Source organism: Protobothrops mucrosquamatus, unplaced genomic scaffold (genome assembly GCF_001527695.2).
Source record: "Protobothrops mucrosquamatus isolate PMUCROS unplaced genomic scaffold, P.Mucros_1.0 scaffold1401, whole genome shotgun sequence".
Taxonomy (NCBI): domain Eukaryota; kingdom Metazoa; phylum Chordata; class Lepidosauria; order Squamata; family Viperidae; genus Protobothrops; species Protobothrops mucrosquamatus.
In genome coordinates this window covers 43,170-66,500 of record NW_015387586.1, presented here as the reverse complement: position 1 = coordinate 66,500, position 23,331 = coordinate 43,170, and the positions used below count along the sequence as shown (strand labels likewise).

The 23,331-nt window shown below is 36.3% G+C and overlaps 1 protein-coding gene across 1 annotated transcript in view; it reads right to left on the bottom strand.

The window, feature by feature from the left end:
• The window catches only part of LOC107292677 (lipoxygenase homology domain-containing protein 1), a gene marked incomplete in the record, with an annotated part of 170,360 nt that extends 147,711 nt beyond the window's left edge, over nucleotides 1-22,649 (bottom strand). The window contains 5 exon segments of the mRNA XM_029285202.1: nucleotides 555-687; nucleotides 2,460-2,546; nucleotides 4,552-4,715; nucleotides 18,605-18,776; nucleotides 21,996-22,649. Coding sequence (XP_029141035.1) covers nucleotides 555-687; nucleotides 2,460-2,546; nucleotides 4,552-4,715; nucleotides 18,605-18,776; nucleotides 21,996-22,640 — 1,201 coding nt within the window.
• Between the last annotated feature and the right edge of the window lie 682 nt (nucleotides 22,650-23,331).

The window sequence follows — 23,331 nt, the reverse complement described above, 5'->3', positions numbered from 1 at the left end:
GGCGAACCCAACTGTTAATCATGTTTGCAACTATTAAGAGTCTTTCCCACCATAAAATATCTTTAATCCCCTCAAAAGTATTAAATTGGCAGCTATCTCTATATCTTGTGGAAGAAAAGTTCTTAGGACTGTATAAATACTTATTTGTCCAGACTCTTCTATATTCAGTTTCAGTGGATGACCCCAGTTTTTAGCAACTGATGCTCATATAGGTGTTATTCCAGGTTGTTGTTTTTTTGTCCTTTTGGCTAGTCTGGCTCCTTGTTTTCCATTGATACATTAATGATCTTTTTGAGGTGCACTGATTATAAAGCATACAGAATGCCAAATGTAGTTAGACATTGATTTATATGCCTGGTATTACCATGAAATTTAGGTTTAAAAGTTTGGCAGTATCTTAATTGTGGCGCGTGCGCGCACACACACACGTACACACGTACACACATGCACAAAATACAGTATATATATTTAATTTAAATTTATATTTAATATAAATTCTTACACAAATATCTGGAAATTACTCAATCAGCAGAATGATCAAATACATATCTTACCTGGAAGAATGGGCTGCCCCTGATGCAAAACAGGAAGTTCCTGACTGATTTCACCTTCATCTTGAGTTTGCGTCAGCCACTTTTCAACAGAGAAATCGTATTTTTCTCCTGTTACAAGATTCTGCAATTGCAGCTGAAGACAGACAATTGAATCTAGGTTATCCTTTGCCGAAATGGAGTAGGGCTTTTTGCTATTACAATCCATTCTTAGGATCAATTACTGAGCTTATGTTTAAAAAAGACTCATTTTTCACACTCATCTTACAGGCATGCAGAACGTAATTCAAAGGTTTCATATGCTATTTTAGTAGTATATGAGCATGTTTGCATGTGTTTTTGCATGTGTGCTTTACTATAACTGAGCTTCTTAGAGTTCTAAGGATAGAATAGGATTTTGCATATCCAGAGTGAACAAAATGCTTTCACTCCATGCCCTAAAATATTCAAGAGACCCTAAAGAAATTTCAAGCCTATTAATTACATTCTATAGCAGTGAAAACTTTTCATTGAGAGACTATATTAACTTTACACTTAAAGTATGATTAGGATAACATCCAGGTTGTTTGTGTTTGTGTGTAGGTATATGTGTGTTTGTGCATGTTCATAAAGGTTTATTTCTCTCTGTCCAGCAGGAGAAGATAATATATAAAGCTCTATTTGCCAACAAACGAAATAGATTGGTTATGCATGTTAAGATGCTCTCTCTGAACTACATGTTCTAACCAGAGTGCCTGACAGACCAGGTTGGGACAGAGCCTCCTGGAAAAAAAAACTATTTGTGTGGTTGCTAAGAGTTGACTGACACTGATTTGGTGGCACATAAGCAAACAATCATAATGCAATGTCATATCTCATTCAGTGTTACAGATAAAACGCCCAGGGGGGCATTTTATCAGGTACGCCTGATACACCAGTTGCGGCCTTTTCTGGACCGGGACGCCTTGCGCACAGTCACCCATGCCCTCGTCACCTCCCGCCTGGACTACTGCAATGCTCTCTACATGGGGCTCCCCTTGAGGAGCACCCAGAGGCTCCAACTGGTCCAGAATGCGGCCGCGCGGGCGGTGTTGGGAGGGACTCGTCGCTCCCATGTAACACCACTGCTGCGCAAGCTGCACTGGTTGCCGGTGGCCTTCCGGGTGTGCTTCAAGGTGTTGGTCATCATCTTCAAAGCGCTCCATGGCATCGGACCTGGATATCTCCGAGACCGCCTTCTGCCGCAGATTACCTCCCATCGGCCGGTACGCTCCCACAGAGTGGGTCTCCTCAGGGTGCCGTCAGCCAGACAGTGCCGGCTGGCGACCCCCAGGGGGAGGGCCTTCTCGGTGGGAGCTCCCACCCTCTGGAACGAACTACCCCCAGAGATCCGGGTGATCCCGGATCTCCCCTCCTTCCGCCGCGCCCTTAAGACATGGCTCTTCCAACAAGCGGGATTGGCCTAGGGGAATTTTTAGTGGGGTTTTAAGAATAATTTTAAATTGACACAGGCCACATCAAATATTTCATTTTAATTGGGTTTTAAAGTGGGTATTTTTGTCTTTGTATCTGTTTTACCAGGCTGTCAGCCGCCCTGAGTCCGTAAGGAGAAGGGCAGGATAAAAATTCAAACAAATAAATAAATAAATAAATAAATATTATTCACTGCCCCCCATTATGTATCCTACTTGAAAACATATGGGAAACATTTATTTAATTCCTTAGATTTTCATTATTTCAATCACAAAATCAGAGAGGAACATACTGTATCCTAGCGTTCTGGCCATATAGCACATAGTATGTTCATGACTGACATTTTCATTTTTCTAAGCTCTTCAAATGTAACAAGGTTTTTACAGTATATGCAGTTCATTTATCAGTAGGGTGGCATATAAATCTAAATAAATAAATAGTATTAATTTATGTCACCTCTTTGCAGTGCCAGGCAGGGGTTTCTCCAGAATTATTATGTCCTATCCGTATTTTGTATAGATCTCCCAAGTCTTCCGTGTGAATCTGTTTGTATTATATAGCAAACCAAATAGTAGATCATATGTCTATTTGAAAACAAATATGCTACCATAACTTCTTTCTATATATAAGATTTATAATACTTTTCCAATCAAAAGACTTCTAGGGAAATTTCAGAGGAAAAGCCTCTTCAATTTCAATGAAACTATGAAGTTATTTTGAATTTCACTTCATACTAAGCTCAGTAACCCAGATAATCATGTATCTCTTCCCAACATGTTGCCCTCAAAATCATTTGTATCTTAATGATCATAAGCTTCAGACATTGTGAAGACTGAAATATAATGTAATCAAACAGAAACTCTAAGACCATAATTGTGACAAACAGAGTGTTCACTAGAAAAACATTTTACAGTTTGTTAATATAAATTTACAAAGACTTAAAATGATCATTTTAGAAGCCAGAATTACTTCAGCACCTATATGAATATTACTGATTATTTTATGTTATTATAGCAATTATTGTTCAATTTAATCTACATTTTTCAGGAACTAAGATTCATTAAACTCAAAATTACACAATTACATTGTGTAGTCATAAATGATATTGCTTTGACAAAGCATGAAATAAATTCATAGTGTTATGAGCTGCTAGCAGCTGTATTTCAATTTGAATCTTTTTTTGTCCCATACATTTGAACAGACCAAAGCAGGCAACCATCTGACCAATGGAATCCCAGTAGTATTCCATTTCTGAGCCTCTTTTCTTCTAAAAGCTCTGACATCTCAGTCATTTGACATACTTGTCTCTTAACAACAAACTGCAATATCTACCAATGAATAGGCTATATCTGTATTACTGGCTTCACTAGATTTATATTTAGGAAGACGCAATGGCAGATATAGAACTGTGTGCTGGTATGTTAGTAGTCACAATTTCCTTCATCTTCAGAAACAGAGAAGAACATCTAAAATGGATGTTTGAGCATACTTAAGTTCAGATAATTAGTCTTATTTTGGAAAAAAAAACCATTAGGCAATTATGAAATAGTTTCAATTACTATTGTATATAAAATGAAATCACTATTTAAATAAATTTACACTATTTACAACCAAAGGTTCAAAATGTTTCTGCTCTTTTCCCAACCTGAGCTGTGCAATGGACTAGATCAGGGGTTCCCAATCCCCGGGCCACAGCCCACTACTGAGCTGTGAGCTGTTCAGAACTGGGATATCCAAAATGGTGGGAGATCATGCACCCATGCCTGCATCCCCACTTGTATGAGCAGCGGGTGAGCATGTATGCCTGCCACTCACACAAATGAGGCTGTGGGTGCAGTTGCTCTCCGCTCGTGCACAACCAGAAAGGTTGGGGAATTCTGGACTAGATGGTCTCTCGTTTTGAACAGGAGACAGTTGCCATCTCTTTCATCTTTGGATATCAGGCTGTATTTTTGACAGTGTGAGAATTAGCTTTCACAAAAGCAAGAAAAAATCAGTCATTTGAACGAGTCCTACCAATTTGTTAATACATTCTTCTGAAGTAAATTCCAAGCTAAGGATCAAAGAGGAAAAAACAGTAACAGAAGTTGCATTCATCGTAGTTGTGTCACAAATTGAAGCAGCCATATCATTATATCATTAGGAGCTGTTGGTGGCACAGTGTTTAGAATGCAATATTGCAGACTGACTTTTGTCCACTGCCAGGAGTTCGATCCTGACTGGCTCAAGGTTGGCTCAGCCTTCCATGCTTCTGAAGTCAATAAAATGAGGACCCAGATTGTTGGGGGCAATATGCTGATTCTGTAAACTGCTTAGAGAGGACTTTAAAGCACTATGAAGCAGTATATAAGTGCTATTACTATTATTGCAATTAATATAATTTAAATAGAATTACTTGGCTCAAGTCTTGTGGCAGTTGAAAACAGAAAATGACACCATACGAAATGATACTGTTTCCCATAAATAGTCACATATCACTAATATTAAACAAATGAAAACTTTTAATTAAATGGCATTTGTCTAAATTTTTGTTATAATAAATACTTACAATGAAAGTATCTGTGCTTCCTCTTTCAAACACTTTTTTCTCCTCCCCGTATAGAAAGACAGCTCCTGAATTGCCTTGTTCCCCATATAATGTAATATAAACTTGCGAGCTGGTTCCTGAAGATGGCTGATCACTGGTGAAAATTACTACCTTCCATTTCATAGCTAGAGAAACATAAAAAGTTCTTTAAAACTATGTTGCCGTTCGGAATATATCCATCCCTGTGAGATCAGTTCTTCCTAAGTCAGTTCTAAGAGACTTGAACTTCAAATTACTTATTTTTTAAGGTTTTATTACACATCTAGGCACATCTTGGTTTATAGTAGCTGGTTTATTATTGGCTGTTTTATTGAAGATTGCTTTTATTTTATTTGGTATACTTCCAGCTTTTAGGGGATGTTAAAACTGTTAAACTGTTAAAAACAAACAATTATAACAATGTTTAATACAAGTGAAATTAATAGATAGTTTGTAAAAGTAATGTAAACAAAAATTTTACTTCCTGGAGTTTGTAGATTCCATATCTAAATTATATTTACAACAACAATAAGAGTGATAATATTAATATTAATCCCCTAATACAGGGCTTACATTAGTTTAAAATGGCAGCACTTACATAAAAAAAATTAAGGGCAGTGTCATTTAAAAAAACATTAAAAAATCAATATCTCCTTCAATAACTGGGAAATAAGATTAAACAATGTAAAGTGTGTTTCTAAAGACAAGACAATCCCAAATATTTATCAGTCCCTTTCGAAAATGAACCCCAAACAATCTTTAGAAATTGATACAATGAAAGTAATTTTCAGTTCAAGCTATATAAAGAGAGAATAGGGTGGAATCTAAGTTCACTTTTTTCTTATTCAGCATGCAGGTACTGTGTAGAGTATGAATAAAGCATTCATCTAAATATATGCTTAAAAGCAAACAGAATTTGCAAGATCTTTTCTTTGTTCTCCTTTTCCCCCTTTGGAGAAGGAATCTGACCAATTAAACCAGTTTTCCCTTACACAAATCTCTTTTACCGTAAACCTGACTGGAATTTAAAATAGTCATATTTATTTGTGGCCCACATTTCTAAAACAGACCATCTTCTTATCTTCTCTCTTAGTTATTCCAGAAGGAAGAGAAGTCTGTCATAGGCAGTTTATATTGGTTCATTTTCTCCCAATATGTGTGCCTCACTAATGATTTGCATTACTATTGATATCCCAAAGGTGCTTTTTCACCAGGCAATTGGACTTTCTTGTTTTTCTTTGTTGAGAGTGGGAGGGATACGACATCATCTATCTCCAGTCTACAACACAGCAGTTCCAAGAAGGCTCCACACCCATTTGCACTACTCAGGTGACCCTGATGACACAGATAAACCTCCAAGTGGCCTCAGTGACTCTCTAAAACAGGGGTGTCAAACTCACGACGTCATGCGCAACGTATCGGGACGATTTTGCCATTGCCGGCAATGGGGTGAGCGCGGCTTCCAGATGACACGTCCGGCCTATGGGCCGGCAGTTTGACACCCCTGCTCTAAAAGAATGCAAATGACCAGCTGTCTGCAAGGAGTATAAATCCTTCCATTCCTCACCATCCAGTCAGAATTGAAGAAGCTTGGATGAGAAGTGAAATGTCTTCAAAGAAAAACAAGAAAGTCCGGTTGCCTCATGAAAAAGCACCTTTGGGATAACTGACCTGGATGACCGAGAATCTCCATAGGCTATTGATAGCAACAACAAACCTGTATAGAATTATTTTTAATAAAGGCTTTTCTTCACTGTTAAAATGTAGTGTTATGCTCATTTGTTAACCCAATAGAGCAGTATTAAAGAAAGAAAAAAAACTAGTTTCAAAACTTCAGCCTATAATATCAAAGATAAAGGAATATTTTGTTCCTTCCAAGAAGTCTGCAGTTCTTTTGATTCTCTGAAGGGATAAAATAATTGTATCCTTGAGAGATTTAATTGGTACCTCTTAGTTCCTTGTCTTAATACATAGAATCGTGAAAAATATAAATATTGTGTACAGCTGACATACAGGTTTTATTAAGCAATTCTAAACTGTTGCTATCCTAATAAATAAGAAATTTGCTTCTGCTTATTTTTTTTTCAGAAACACCACTCCGAATAAGCAGCTTTCCAAATTGTACTTTGCAATGTGATACAGAAAATGGCTTTCAGATTTGGGCTGTCAAAATAGATGCTGCAAAAATTTGGACATCCACTAGATGGTAGCAAAAGGATGCAGAAAACTAAACGTCTTGATTTTTGTAGCCCAGATTTTGTAGCCCTAACCATTCATTAATCATCCCTCACTAATGTTTCTCTGTAAAATAAGAATTGTCAGTGTAAGACTCAGAAAATAAATTAAACCACATCTAGCACATCAAAAGTTTTAGATTTCAGATCATCTTATCATTTCTTTTTCTCTTTTTTTATATCAACAATTCCCATTCTTCTAGGAGAATAACAAGTGGCTCCAAAATTTCTCTCTGCATATTCAGTTATTATAGTCAGCAAGTGGTATAGTTGTTAAGGTTCTGTGTTCTGATTATGGTAACCCAAGTTCAAATCCAGTTTTAATTATTTAAGTTTGTCAAGTGACTCTGTACCAGCACTAGGTCAGTCAAATCTACCCCCACACATACCCCAGTTTGATGTTGTAAACAGTGGGGGAGGGGTGTTCTATGAGTATTGTCTTGAATTCCTGGAAGGTGACATCATAATCCATATGTAGTAAAACTATAAGACAGAACATACTCAATGCATTGCTAAATAAGTTTGATTTGTACCTGTGCAATGTTATAGGTAAACCTCTTACTATACGTATCGTGAAGTAATACTGTATGTAGTTTATTAATCTATCTTACTATTATAGAGTCAAAAATTTTGTATGGTCATGGTGAAAGGAAAATTCTATTAATCACCCCAAGAAAAATTTGAGTGGTCAAATTGTTCTGCATATTACAGGGATATTTGCTATGGGGGCATCTGCTAATTACAATTTTTTATATGATTAAACCAAATCCATGCTGAGAACAAGATCAGACAACTGATTCATGTTTACTATTGTACCCTAATAATCTCAACTGGAATCTAGTTTTGGTCTACTAAATATAGTTTGCACATATAAAGTCAACTACATGTTTAGTCTCTGAGGATGTATTTTATTATCTATGTTCCATGAACTGATAATAGTAATGACTTACATCTTGAAAACCAGATGCTAAAAAAAAAATTAAGACAACTTTGTTTTACAAAATCATTCCTAAAATCAGCTATGATGTCACCAAGCCTGGCATTGGCCTTCAACTTACATTGTTCACCTTGCAAGCAAATTAAGACTCAAATTAATCAGGAATTCTTTATTTTTCTTCATTCAGTTATATCACAACTTTATGGTAGTAATTCAGTTTATTGTTCACAGTTATTTTGCAAGCTTAATGATATTCAAATTTAAAATATTTATTACAGTCAAAGACCAATACAATTAAAAATATTCAAACAGTATCTAGTTAAAAGTTTAGAATAAAATAATGACAAATAACAAATCAAATCTATCAGTTGCATATGAACAAGAGCATGGCCTGTTATAATGTATTATTAATTGTGAAAGTCTATAGTTATTAAGTACTAAAATACAACAGGGTAATAATATAAATAGATTTGGTGCATTAATTGTATAAAATTGTTATAATGGATTATTCATCAAGTTCCAGCGATTCTTTAGTGCTGTTGTGCAAAATCTAGCTACCTGCACTGTGACTACAATCTGTTTGTCTTTAAGCAATCATTGAAGATAAACAGTATAGGAACAGCCAGAATGCCTATTAATTATCAGGAAAATAAATTTTGTTCAAATGTCTCCATAAAAACAGCAGAAAAGAAGGACATGTCCAGAGGTTTCCATGTCTCCAGAAGCACAGGGACCGAATTTTTCAAGTTTAATGATAAACATTGTTTTAACAGAATGTACTTGCTTATTTACACAAAAACATAGCTGCCATTGGCATCTTAGGAAATATGAACTAGAAATAATTGCTATTCAACTTAGACTTTAGATAGGATTAATAAGGCAGAGGGCACACTGGATATGAAAACTAAGAAGTATTATCTGGCTATCTCTCTGCATCAATTTATCCATCCATGCATACAAATTTAGAGACTACAGTACCCAAATTCTTAAGGACTCTGGGCAGTTTACAGATCATAATCAACATATGGAGAAACAAGTAAAAAGAACTTTAGCTGACTGGAAAAACAATATACCAAATCAGCGGACAAAAATAACAATGCCTTGCCTCCCCAAACCTATGCCAATGTCTAGGAGAACAATCAGGTTTACAACATTTATCTAAACATCATGGAGATGTTTATGTGTGCAAATCTCTGAGAGAAAGTCACTTAAGAGGGCAGGTGCTGCACACACTTTCTGGATCCTACAAGATGACACCGTAAAATGGATGAAATCCCCAGCAAATGCACTCTACCTGATTGTACTGGACAGACAGAAGCAATTGGAGCTGGGGTAGTCCTTCAGATAGCCTATCTCAGTGGCATTAGTTGAATGCATATGTAAATAAATAAATAAAAAGTTTCAGTTACATGACTCTGAAATCTGTGTTGGTTTAGATTGTTTTGATATTTTTTTTTAGAATCACATTCTATATTTGCTAGCATGTTTACTATATGGGGATTTATTGTAATATAAAAGAATTCTGAATAGTAACAGGCCTTTAAGCAGATATTCACTAATATGTACATGCATGCATTTTATCTGATGCATTTAACATGATGCAATTCTCCTAGTGAAGTAGCTTCAAACTGTTCAGTCAGGAGCAGTTCTTTCTTCCTGATCCAGCTTCTTCTCATCTTCAAATCTGTTCCAGACAACTGAGAAATTTTTGGAGCAGATCTTAGAGAGGAGCAGAAGTGGGGCTATTGAGAGACGGTTTATTGTTTTTCCAGCACTGTATTTCAAGATCATACACAATTTATTTAGTAGAAATATAATGTTCCATTTACAAATGTCCAAAATATTTCATTGGTATTTATAATGCAGAAAAAAAATGATACTTCTACATTTTCAGAATTTGTAAATAGAATAAATGTCCATTTGCAGTATATTTTAGTTCTGTGTATGCAGGTATTTGTCCAACTTTAGAAATTTATTTATTTAAGAATGATTAGTCAAAATCATATATTTAACTTTTAAAAATCAGTAAGAATTGCATTTTTCTGGCATAAAAAAAACACTAGGGAGTTTTTTGGTTGCTTATGTGAGGACTGGAGCTGGGGACCACTTGGTAAATGTAGATTAGCTCCATGGTCCTGCTATTTGTCGATTCTTCCCATGGTGAAGGAGGGTCATGAATGGGCTTCTCCTTCATTTGCCTGAGCTTTGATAGAAATTCAGAAAATATCCTTTGCTAATTCTCCTAAGCATTTAAAGATAATTCTTTATTCCAAGAAATGTTAATTAACCTGATCTTATTCCCCCTTCATATTTCTCAATGCTTAAAAGGGAACTTTGGAGAATACATAATATTGGGGATGGGCTATTCTTAGGGTTCATATCAACAAAGGCTAAAGAATTTGCATCTTATTCAATTTAGGAAGATGCCAAAGAATATAGGCTGTCAAGGTTCTGATTGATGATCCCAACGAAGTAAGCACAGCTGAGACATTCCAATCTCTAATGCAAAACTTTATTGAGCGCACCATATCAGCACTGATGAATAGAAAATCAGCTCTGGTTCAATTGGTGCCAAATCACTATATTAAAAGTATAGAACCTCCCTTCCCTCCTGACAGTACAGGTCACATTAACCAATTAAACGTCAAACAATTATTATGAGAAAGAATCTTCAGTTCTCAAAACAAAATCGTGAATAACTTGGTTCCCAGGCTTAGCAGCTTCCCACCTGCAAATGTACATTCCCTTCTTCCCCTCCCCCCCATGTCTATAGGCAAACCAGAAACAGAAATGATTGAAACCTCATGAGGTTTCTTTGAAGCTTGATATAGGCAGTTTATATCTGAAGAACAAAAATGGCTACTTCCATAAACATCAAAATATCAAAGTATTTCAGGTGTTTCTGATCTTAAATATCATAACGTAAATTTTAAATAAGTTTAATAGAAGAGAATATATGTCGCTCAGGAATGAACTGTGGTGTTCTTGGTACTCTGTAGACATTTCATTACCTAACTAACATCATCGGCATGAGTGAATGTGAGGTTACTCCCTATTTATTTATTTATTTATTTATTTATTTATTTCTATCTATCTATCTATCTATCTATCTATCTATCTATCTATCTATCTATCTATCTATCATCTATCTATCATCTATCTATAATTGAATCTGTCCATATGTTGTGAAATTTAGGAATTTTCATCATTTCTTCTGGCTGCTAGTTGGTGTTTATGAATGTCCTCTGCTAGTCTTCTGCCAGCCCCCTTTACAGTGGCTGTTGCAGTCCTTTTATTGAATATTGTAGATGAGGCCTCTTTTTTCTTCTTATGGGGGTACTGGGTCTTTTGGTTTATTTAACTGTTTTGGAGGGTTTTGCTTGATTTGTGTACTAGAATGATGCCAAGTGGTTTTAGTAGCCTGCTGGTTGTTTCTAAAATGTTTTTGATAGATGGGAAAATTGTCCTTTACCTAGGTTGAATTAATTATGCTGCAGTGGGTTATGTACTCACTTTTTTTATAAAGTTGCATGGGTAGAGAGAGAGAGAGAGAACTTAATAACTACTTTTTTCCCCTTTAGCTTGAACTTCCACAAAATAAAGATGCAATGTTTCATTAGAAAAAGTATTATACTTACTAACAGCAAATACAGGTATATTTTGCCACCATTACCTGTGAACTGAGGTTCTTAAAATTGCTGTTAAGAATAGGTTTGAAAGCAAAGGAATGAGGAAGAATTTCAAATCATTCAAGGCATGCCTGCTTTTGAAGATCTGCCTTATGAGCGGGAAGGGCTGTTTAACTGTGATTTTCTAGTTTTCCAGTTAATATCTGTAAGAATTGTTTTGTTACTAATAATATTTAATCAATTATGTAAAGAACCAACTGCAGACTTCCAGGGAAATAAACCACTTTCCTCTGGTGCATTGTAATTTTCTGAGTAAAAGACACAGAAACTTTTCTCCCTGGTGATTTCTGATATATAATGGTTCTAATTTGAAAATTATTTCACTTGCTGGAATACTTATACCACTGATTTTTTATCTAAATTAATCTAGCTACAGATAATTAAATTTGTGCTTGGAGGAAATTAATTTCAGGAAGCTGCCAATACCTAAACAAGGGTGGGGTTTTTTCACCTTTCTTCCCCTATTCAGTTACCTCTTGCCATCACCTAATTTCTATCTAGTTCTGATCTCCTTCTCTATCTAGTTTTTTCTTGTTTTCCAAAGGCAACTGCTATCCCTTCATCCTATTTCCATTCATTTCTTCTTTCTCTTTTTCTTTCTTTCTCTTTTTCTGTCTCCTCCTCCTCCCCTTCCCTCAAAGAAGAAAAACAATCTCTATAGAGTTTATTTCTTTGTATAAAAAAATGGTTGATATCTGCAGAGAGATCAATTCATTTTATTTTATAGGAGATTAATTTTAGTCAACAATTTGATAAAAAAAACCCAGTTCTTAAATACATTGTGTGTGTGTGTGCACGCGCGCACATGCACATGCACGTGCATGCGCACACTAATATATACTAATGTATCACATTAAATATTACTGGATGAGAGAATTTCCAAGATTGTTTTAAGCTGGAAATGGCAGTGTTGATAAAATGAACTTTTGTCTTTTCTGTTTGACTGAATCCATTACTCAGATATCAATTCAGCTATTACTTGTTCTTTGTCAACTACCATTAGGATATCTATTCTATCTATCTATTATCTATTCTATATCTACTCTACTCACAGTTCTTTTTCTTTAATTCTCATAAAATTACGGAGTTTGCAATTTAATCTTGAGATAGGCACAAGCAACATATCTTTATTCTAATATTACCTGAACTTCTTGGATGAAAAGTCTGCATTTTCTACATTACAGAAAGGCTAAGAATACTGAGAAAAACAAGCAACCAAAAATATTTTTTGTTGAATGATGGTTTTTGTTTAAATATTAATAAAAGTTGCAAAGACTGAACACTTCTATCTTTCAGATATACAGTTATTTCCCAGTAAGTCGCTTTTATGAAATTCCTTTGATAGTAATACGCTTCATTTTGACTACTTGCTATAAAATGTTCTAATAAAGGAGTCTTTTTTTCTCCAACAAATTGATTGGCATTACTTCTTGTGCTTTGATAGCTTGATAAATTCTTATTGTGTTCCACTGTTATCCCATCAAGAGCATCATCTTTTCTTGTGCTACTTTTGTGATTCTTGTATACCTCTGGCTTTAATAGCATTCCTTTAGTAAACTTTGTGATACCATAGAGAGAATTTAGAGATAAAAGTAACTTAAAATTATTACAATTTGTAATATCTAAGATGTTCTCAGTGTAATATCTTCCAAAAATCTTAATTGAAAACTGATTAATGCAGCTGATCTTCAGCTGATCATGGGGTTTCCCTATGGATTTATTTATTGAGTATGGTAGCCAGATTAGATTCTCAATATCAGACGCTTTTTGATAAGCACATCCTCTGATCTGCTCATTCAGTGGCTTTATGAGGGCTGTCAGTATGGGGCAATGTTGTCCACAAATAGCATGGAGTTTATCTAAAGAATCTTGAGTCTCAGGCCTATTCCTGTTTGAAGTAGCATTCCTAGTCGGCTGGGTCCGAACTGGTGCATCATCTGTAATCTGATCTAGAGGGTGTATTTGATTGTTAGGTAATTTAAATTCAGCCATTGAGAATGCTGAGGGATAGCAGTTCAGCTCTGTGCAACCTTCTGAAGAAGTGTTGTATTCCTTCCTCTTATTTGGGCTGCTCTTGCATTTTATATCTGGAACATCAGGAAAAAACTCTGAATCACTATTATGAGGCATGTTGAAATAATTGCCTTCATTGCCACAAGGCTTTGCCATATATTCCAAATCAGAAGATGATATTTCTTTCAATGCTGACCTTAGCTCCATATTCTGCAAATGAGAATAGGGAGCATCACTACTATGATTGTCAGAAAAGGTATCAGCTGATGTTGTATCCATTTTGCCATACACTCCACTGTTATCAGGAGGTGATTTTCTTATTAAATGGTTTTCTTTAAGAAGCCATTTTCCTTTATCGATCAGTATCCCTTCATTTTCAGCAATCTGGGCCTTAAACTCACTGTGTTGGTTAGCATTTTGCAATGAACAGTCAGCATTATATGTTTCTTCCCCATTAAGGCTGAATTCGGGGGTTGGCAAAATAGCATATTCATCACTGATTGCATTTAAATCATGGTTACCGTATGATATTAATGAAGAAGCTACTTTATCCTCAGGCCATTCATTATGAACTTGACCAAACAAAGGGATTTTATTGCTGATTACATGTAAGGGAACCTCTGCATCTTTGGGTAGCATCTGACCCAAATATGGAGAACCAAGCTTGGAAATGGGTTTAAATGCAGTTTCTGCCTTACCATAAAGTCGTTCAATAGTTCTTTTTACATAGCCTGTGTTGTAGTTTTTTTCATATATTGCTTCATCTGTACTTTCATCAGACAAGTCACTAGAAGGCCTAGACCTGCAGTCACTTTCATCAGTTTCTGGTCGATAATCAGACAAATCAGACGTGCCAGGACTTCCAATGGTCTTTTTCAACTCCGAAGAAGCATTTGAATGAGATCCACATTCAAGGTGATTTATTATTAATTTCACTCTGGACTTTTTATCTTCAATATTGATTGGAATTTTATTAGATTCATAAAGGAAAGGTTGTGGTAAAGTTATTGGTAATTGCTCTGAGGTTTCCACTGAAGAATCATTTTCCTCTAGATTGTCCGTTGTAGAAGTTTCTACATGGTTCTCATTTATAGTATTTTTAATAGTTGAAGTAAGATTCTCATCAGACTTTTCTTTTTCACATATTAATGCTATGTATTTTTGCTTTTCTGAGCTATTTAATTCTTCATCGTCTAATTGTGATGATTCTAGATCAAAAATCCGCCCATTAGTATGATCACTACTGTTGAAAATAGAGATATTAGATTCTTCAAATAGCTCAGGTTTTTCATTATTTAATGATGGATCTGGGATTTTTTCCTCTAATTCTTGCAATGTAATAGACTCATTTTCTTCAAGAAAGTCTTCATTTGAAACCACATTTCCTGAATGTGCTTTAGTGTAGTTTAGATTTTGCATCACAATCATTTCATACATATCTGAATTTTCTGCTGGCCTGCTGCATGGTTTCTGTTCTTCACAGTTGCTCTGTAGCTCTTCTGCTACCTCTTTCACATCTAAAACTTCTTCAGAATTTAAACTGTCATTCAGAATTAAATCCTTGTTTGGTTTTTCTTGTTCTTCAGCACCTGGTATATTTTTAGTTTCAATCTGAGCAATATTTTCTTGGCAATTTGTCAATTCCTGTTTTTCTATTTGCACCCCGGAGAATATCAAGCAGTTTGCTGTGCAATCCTGCACGTCAGAAGCAGCTGTCATTAAGTTTTCATCTTCTTCTTTAGCCGCAATCTGTTTCAAATATTGCGATAGCATAAAGATTTCTGAACAACTGCAACTAGTTCCTACCATGTCATCCTTATTTATAAAGGGCAAACTTTCTTTCAGGTTTAGTAGAAGCCAAACTAGTAGGAGATTGGAAGGAGATCCAAGGAGAGAAGAAGAAAAAATATCTGAAAGACAATTTAAATTTTCGAGGCATCCTATTTTGTTTTTTTCAAAATTGAAAATTGCTGATTTCAACTTATGTAGCAAAAGACTATTTTTGCAATACTTCTGTGCCTCAATCCCTGGGACAGATTTAGGATCAACTTGAGCATTTATTTCAGAATTACATCTTGCATGATCAGTTTCTTCCTGAAGCTTTTTATTACATTTATGTGAAATATCACAGATAGAAAATTTTGCTTTTTCCTGGGTATCTGATAGCATCAGATATTTATCTTCATCTTTCAAGATGCCATCAACATTTCTTAAACAATCTTTGTGTGTTTCATATAATTCTTTAAGTGATTCTTCCAAAGCTTGCACTTCATTAAGATTATTTAATGTACTCTTCAGTTGATCTTCAGGAATATTATTCCTCCCAGTTTCTTTACTTCCTTTATCTAAGACTGTTTTTACTGTCAGCTGATGTGGGTTTTTGTTCATCATGTTTATAGGAGCCCAGTGTTTGGAGGGGCTCACAGCCTTTGGATATACATTTTGCAACCAGGTTTGAATGTAGTTTTCAAGAGATTGTTTTGTAATCTCATTTGTAAAATCTGAATGCCCCAGCGTATCCAACACTTTCGTTTCATCCAATACTTTGTCTATACTGCCTGTAGCTCTTTCAGATTTTTTTTTCTTTTTCACTTCTTTGTGTTTTGAGGATGATTTTATCAAGTTGTTTGAAATAATCTTTCCCTTTTTATCTTCTGCCTTCTGACCATTTCCTAAATCAGCTAAAGGCTTTAGTGAAGCAGGTGGTCCTTCTATTTTATTAAGAGCTTTACATGTCCCGTCTTTAATCTGTTCAAATTCATGTTTTGTGTTATCCTTTATTAATAGTAGATCTTCAGCTTTCATAGATTTGCTATTTTGGTGGGACAACTGACTATTTAGATTTTTCTTTATGTTATCTTCTAATTCATTCTGTTGGGATGTGATTGAAACCTGGCTATATAGATCACCTCTGTTGTTTACAATTTTAATAGCACCATCAGAGTTTCCAATAGGAAATGCAAGCCCTCCTTTATGAATTGCTAACTGGGTAGGGGAATGATTCATCGTCTCTCTTGTGTTGTGAATTGTGCAGGTGTTTACTTTATTCTCTGTATTTCCTTCAGTGGAAATGTCATATGAGTCCTTTGGGGAACTTACATTTTGTTTCATAATATCTAAAGAAAATTTATTCTTTTTCTTCTTCTTTTTCTTTTTCTCACTAGATGATGTAGCTTGGCTTTCATCAGAAAGGACCGTAGCAGTAATGCAATCAGATCCTGTTACCGTAGGAATCGTTTGAGCACATTTACAAATTGTATTATTGCTTTTAGGAGGCAATGATGAGGAACAATGGTGAATTTGACATTGGTCATATATCATTTCTTTGCTTTTTGACTGAGACCATTCTGAATGGTTGTTAAAGGAACTTAGTTCTTGTTCTACAGCATCACATTTATTAGATAAACATGGTCTAGATGTATTATTCCTCTTTACCAAAGATTGTCCTTGTCCAATACTAGAATAACTTTCAGGTGTTAAACTGTTAGGTAACCCTTTCTCTACAACTGATTTCTCCAAAACATTCTGTAATAAGCCATCGTCTGCAGGCAGATCATAGGATGTTTTAATTGTGTCTTTACTCAACATCTGTTTCTCCTCTTGCTCAGTCTGAGTTTGATTCAGTGTATGATTATTGCATACACCACTAATTTGGGGGTTAGTAACATTTGTTATTTGGCTGCTAGCATGAGTAATCATGCAGTGCTTAGATTTGGTTTTGCCATTGTCCATTTCTTCACTGATAGAAAATTGACCTACCATCTTTTTTTGGACACTTGTGTCTGATACCATTGTAAGACTTTCAACCAGTGCTTTCTTTTGTCCAACTTTTCTAGGCCCAGGAGTAGCAGGTCTATGGAAATCAAGTTTAAAATCATTATTTCTTTCCTGTCTCAACTCTGTGTTCATCAGTGGATCCTGCCAGAGGTCATAAGTGTTAGTTTTAAATTGATTCGAGGAATTTTGATTGATCATTTTTGTACAGATTTGCTGCATTAGGACATCATTTTCAGGGATTCTGAACTCCTCTGTGGGATTTTTATATGTCAAAATATTTAAATCAGATGCTTGATCTTCTGGAATGACTGCTGAAGTGCCAGCATGAGTAACAGTAGTGGTCCATTTTATAGTTTCCTTTTTTTTAATCTTGAATCGAACTCGCATCTCAACTGTCATACTGCCATCTTGATTAAGATGAACAGACTTTTCAATGTCATCAGTGAAATGCCCCACAGGGGAATCTTCATCAGCATGCAAACAATTTTTTACTGTGTCCATGTCATTGTCAGGTATAAAAGAGGAATCTGAATTGTTATCATTGCTGTATTCCTTATAAGAAGAAGCAGAGAACATCTGGGTCCTGGCTCTTGAATCTATCTGAATCCCACTCACTTTCAAGCAATTTATTGAAAGTACCCAACATGACAAGGTTAGATTAAAAGTGCAGAAGATAGTCATCCAGCATAATCATCCAAAACAAAAGCAGCAGACAGGTAGCAAACAGGCAAAAAAAAAAACACAAAAAATGTTGTTAGTACAAAACATGCAGATAAATTAGGCAAAAACAAATTAAATTAGGCAAAAACAAATAAACAAAAGCATTCCTAATATAACAGGGCTGAGTATACACTGAAATTCCTTTTTGTTAATTTAGCAACTGTGAGATGCACTACTATATAAATTGATATAATAAACAAATAATTATATAATATTCATCAAAATTTTATAGCAATTCAGCAAAGTAGATTGGGATAAAACAAAGTGATTGACACATGACTGCTGGTAATGTTCAGTCCGGTCTTTGTGTTTTGCTTTTTTTATATATATAAACGCAGGCCAAAGATATCCTGTTTTCTGAAGACAACAAAAGACATTTCACATTCTTTCAATTTCAAAGTGGAGAGTGAAAGTAAGTTAAATTATTTCGGCACCTAAAGCTGAAAATAACACTGTTATCTGTCTTTCTCTGTTTCCCCAATGCCCAGGCTAAATCATCATCATCAGCAGCAGCAGCCTATTAACTAACTAACCATTTGTTATCTTTTTCATGATACCCAAAATTAGTTTCCCAAGCTGGCCAATTTGTTCTATCTAATACTAAGGCTGACCTTATCGATAATTTAAAAGAATGGGGAAAAGTGGGAAAAATTTAAGGAACTTACTTTTTCTGCTCTCTGACTTGAGGTTTGTTTGGGGGTGAACACGACTGGAGACTCCCGGCAGTCTTGAAGGCAATGAATACCTACGAGGATCATAATTCCCTGCCTTAAAGGGTTCTCTCCCTGCAGCCACAACCGCTCCAGAACACAATAGCAGACCCTGAAGGTTGGAAACCTGAAAAAGAAACAACTCCATCAGCTTTTGAGAGGCATCTTCAGCACACCACAGCCTCTGCTTCAAGGTTTACCCTTTCTCAGGCTGATCTATTATTCTTTCCTTTTATTAGCATTGCTCCATTTTCCACCTACTACCCACCTCTACTTCCTTTAAATCTCCCTGGGAATCAGAAAAATTCTACATAAAACTAGGCTGAGTAACTGAAATGTTGTCATTTGAAAATTTTTAAAAAGTTTTATAAACTCATGGTGTATTTCAGCAAGAATGTGTCCAGCAGGTAGTTATCTGTAAATGCTGCAATGCTGGTAAGTATCATGCTATCATCCCTAATATGAAAAAAAAGTTCATGTAACAATGAAAGCTTTTAAATAAAATGTTACAGCCCTAATCATAATTAACATTTAAAAAAGATTTTACAGCCCTAAATCATAATTAAAAACCATCTCTTCTATAATCACAGTACTAGCATTTTTCTTGTTTGACAAAGAAATATTGATATTAAATATTCATCAAAGCTTTACCACAGCCATTTTGGGAAAAGAAAACTTAAAATATTTCAACTGTGTTTTTTTAAATAGCAGAAATCTGCTGGAAGGCAGCAGGCAGAGAAACATTTAAAAATAGCTAGCTCCTCTGCCTGCCCAAATTTGTTCACTCCTATGAAATCATAAGGAATGTATTTGTTTCCAGTTTATGTGTGTGTGTGTCTGTGTGTACTAAAAAACATGGAATTATTTGCAGTTGGAACTCAAGGTTACAGCTTTGGAACTGTCATTAGGGTTTAGCATCACAATCAATATAACTTTTCAAAATTTAAATAAACTGTAATGTTTAGCAATGTGAGCCTAAATATATATTAGATACAAAAACATGAAACAAGTCTCCAAATAGTTTCAATTTTAAAATGAGCATTGAAAAGCTGTTATTCCTATGCAACAGTGATGGAAAGAGGCACTTTTCTCCTACTTAGTGCTTCCTTTTTTTAAAAAAAACTGCACAGAAGTCTAGAATACACAGAATTATATTCAATTTTAATGCACAACAACACATATAACAATAATTTGCACTGAAAATCATTGTTTTTCTATGTTACAAGATGACTCTAAATGATGCTAATTGACAAAAGGACTCATTTCTGTGCTTCCTTCTGGGGCAAAATAAAGATGTAGGTAGGGGTAATAGAATTGCTTCAGGTCTTTGTAGGAAAAAAAAACAAGAATTATGTCTCATGAGAAGTCTAAGCATAGTATAGCCTTTAAGAGATTATGATGTAGCTAATTGCAAGTAGTAAGATTGAGGACACTCCTGTAGATGCTCTGGAAAAGCTCCTTAACAAGAGTACACAGTTGAAGTAGAACAGGAAGGTGCAGATTAAAGCAAGGCTAGTTCTTCGCATTTACCAAGACTTCCTTACTTTGTGCTTCTAACATTTCCATGTTCATCTTTAATACTGAAACATCTAGTAATAACTAGGGAATACAGGACAATGTAACTCAACCGTTTTAAATGTAAAAGACTTGGAAAGATGGCAGACTACTTTTCTTGATCTGTGTGGGTGAAAAATTTAACAATAAATTTGTTGTAGAGTCACTTGTTTTGTGAGATGGGCAGCAAACAAACAGACAAATAAATAAAGAAAAACATATATAGATGCTGAAATGTAAGACGTTAACCTACTAGTAACAAAAGCTGAGTAAAACTTATTTTATTTATTTTATTCGTTTGCCACCCAGCTCACTACCATATTAAATATGCGTTTAGTAAAATTAGAAAAAATGGATGACCTCTCCATATGCTTCAATTTAGGGGGGTTGGGGGGCACCGTTTTACGGTAGTTCTCCTCCTACCTCTCGGACCAGTCGCAATTTGTGTTGGCAGGGGGACAGAGGTCGACCTCAAGGTGCTTCACTTGTGGGGTACCACAGGGGTCGGTCCTCTCGCCTCTCCTGTTCAACATTTATATGAAGCCACTGGGTGAGATCATCCGTGGTTTCGGGGTGGAGTTTCATCAGTACGCAGATGACACCCAGCTGTACATCTCCACCCCGGACCACCCCAACGATGCCGCGGAAGTAATGTCCCGGTGCCTGGAGGCCGTGCGATTCTGGATGGGGAGGAACAGGCTTCGACTCAACCCGTCCAAGACCGAGTGACTGTGGTTTCCGGCATCACGACATAGCCAGTTGGCTCCATCCCTGGCTATCAGGGATGAGTCATTAGCCCCTGTGGAGAGGGCCCGCAACTTGGGCGTCCTCCTGGACACTCGGCTGTCTTTAAACGATCATATGACAGCCGTGGCCAGGGGGGCTTTTCATCAGGCTCGCCTGATACGCCAGTTGCGCCCCTTTCTGGATCGTGACGCTCTATGCACGGTCACTCAAGTCCTCGTTGTTTCCCGCCTGGACTATTGCAACGCTCTCTACATGGGGCTCCCCTTGAGGTGCACCTGGAGGCTCCAGCTAGTTCAGAATGCGGCCGCGCGGGGGATCTTGGGGGCCTCTAAATACTCCCATGTAACACCTCTCCTGCGTGAGCTGCACTGGCTGCCTGTGGCTTTCCGGGTGCGCTTCAAGGTGTTAGTAACAACCTTTAAAGCGCTCCATGGCAATGGACCTAGGTATTTGCAAGACCGCCTCCTACCAAATACCTCCCTTTGACCAGTCCGCTCCCACAGAGAGGGCCTCCTTAGGGTGCCGTCGGCCAGTCAATGCCAGCCGGCGACCCCCAGGGGGAGAGCCTTCTCTGTGGCAGCTCCTGCCCTCTGGAATGACCTACCCCCCGACCTACGTACAACTGCGGACCTGCGCCTTTTTTGCCGAGCCCTGAAAACCCATCTATTCCGTGCGGCTGGCCTGGCATAGTCTTAATTAGGTTTTAGTACAGGTTTTTATATGGGGTATTTTAGAGCAGGCCTTTATTTATTTAATCTGATTTTAGAATAGATATTTATTGTGATTTTTATTATCGCCTGTTCACCGCCCTGAGTCCCGTAAGGGAGATAGGGTGGTATACAAATTTAAATAAACATAAACATAAACAAATAAACAATACTTGCTATAAAAGTGAAAATGTTTCTCTTTTGATGGCCTACTTGGATAGTAAAAGCACCTCTACTGAAAAGCATTTCATCAGAGATATTGTCTGACTCACAAGAAGTCTCTCTCCCAACCCCACAAAAAGAAAAAATGTTTGATGCTTATCTTACAGTTAACTTACCTTTCTCCCATCCATAGTATATAATTTCAACACTGAATACTGCATTAATTCACTGATGTGGTCCAGAAAGGCCTCAAAACTTTGTGTGTTCTTCTTACCCAAGACAACTGTGCACCGAATTTTTGCATTGCCATTTTTGAAAACGAGCAACTTCTTAGGGGTGCTGAGTTGTATAGTGCTACCTCGTTGGAACACAGTTCCTTTGCTGTCTTTAGTTAACTGTACAGCCCTACGGCCAGCACTGATGGGCCTACTAATTTGCCATGGCAATGGCTTTCTTCTGGCCACTTCCAAATTAATGGGTTTGATTTTTTTTTGTTGGGAGCAAATGTATGATTTTCCATCTTCAAGGTCTTCCAGATTGTTGACATTGTGCATCCCCCTCGGTGTAGTAATATTCCTTACTCCAAAAGGCAGAGGAACTTTTCTTGACAAGTTGTCAAGCAGAGCATCAAATGATCTGAAAGAGCGGCTATTTACAACCATTTTGATTCCATTAAACTGAGGATCTCCACTCTTATAAAAGCAGATCCGTTTGGCCACACTAGGTTCGATGACATTGGATGGGCGCACAGATAAAGACTGTTCACTCTGTGAACTGTAAGGTTGGATCACTGAGTTGTTGGTTGAAGATGTTTTACTCATTTTAAAAGCAATCTGGAAATAAAGAGACAAGAAGTCAATGTTTTGTCTCACAATCTCAAGAAGAACATTTCCCTAATTTATGTATAGCCAACAAAGGAGATTTCAACAAAAGCAACAAACAGTCATTCTTGCCAAGATCAATGATTTAAATAGGTCCATAAATTTGGTTATCTCCAAATTTCACAAAGACTGGTAGGATCTAGCTAATATCTTTACTTGCAGATTTTATTACCTATTAAAATTATATACAGTTGTGTCCATTTCAAAATCCAATTTAACTTGGTACAAAGGTTGCTTTTTATTCATCTGATTAAATATTTCATACTCTGTTTAATTTCTCTTGGGCTTCCTTAATATGTTGTTCAGTTTTTTACAGAATTCAGATGGATTTATTGTTGAATGGTATCCGGCAAGAGGAAAACTCCACCTCGCCCAGGAGAAATGACCTGTGCTCCCAAACCACTTTTTGAAAACCAGTAAAGAAGGCAAAAAATCTGGCTGATTTTGGTTCAACAGCTGCCATACTAGTAAGCTAGACACCAGATTCAATGAAATCATGGGAGTTATAAGCAGGTGCATTAAAGTCACCCCAACTTGCTGGCTTTCTGTTCTGAGCTATATAGCACTGCTAGCTTTACAAAAGCAAGATGCATTAGTGAGAGAATACAGACAAAATATGAACAATTATGAA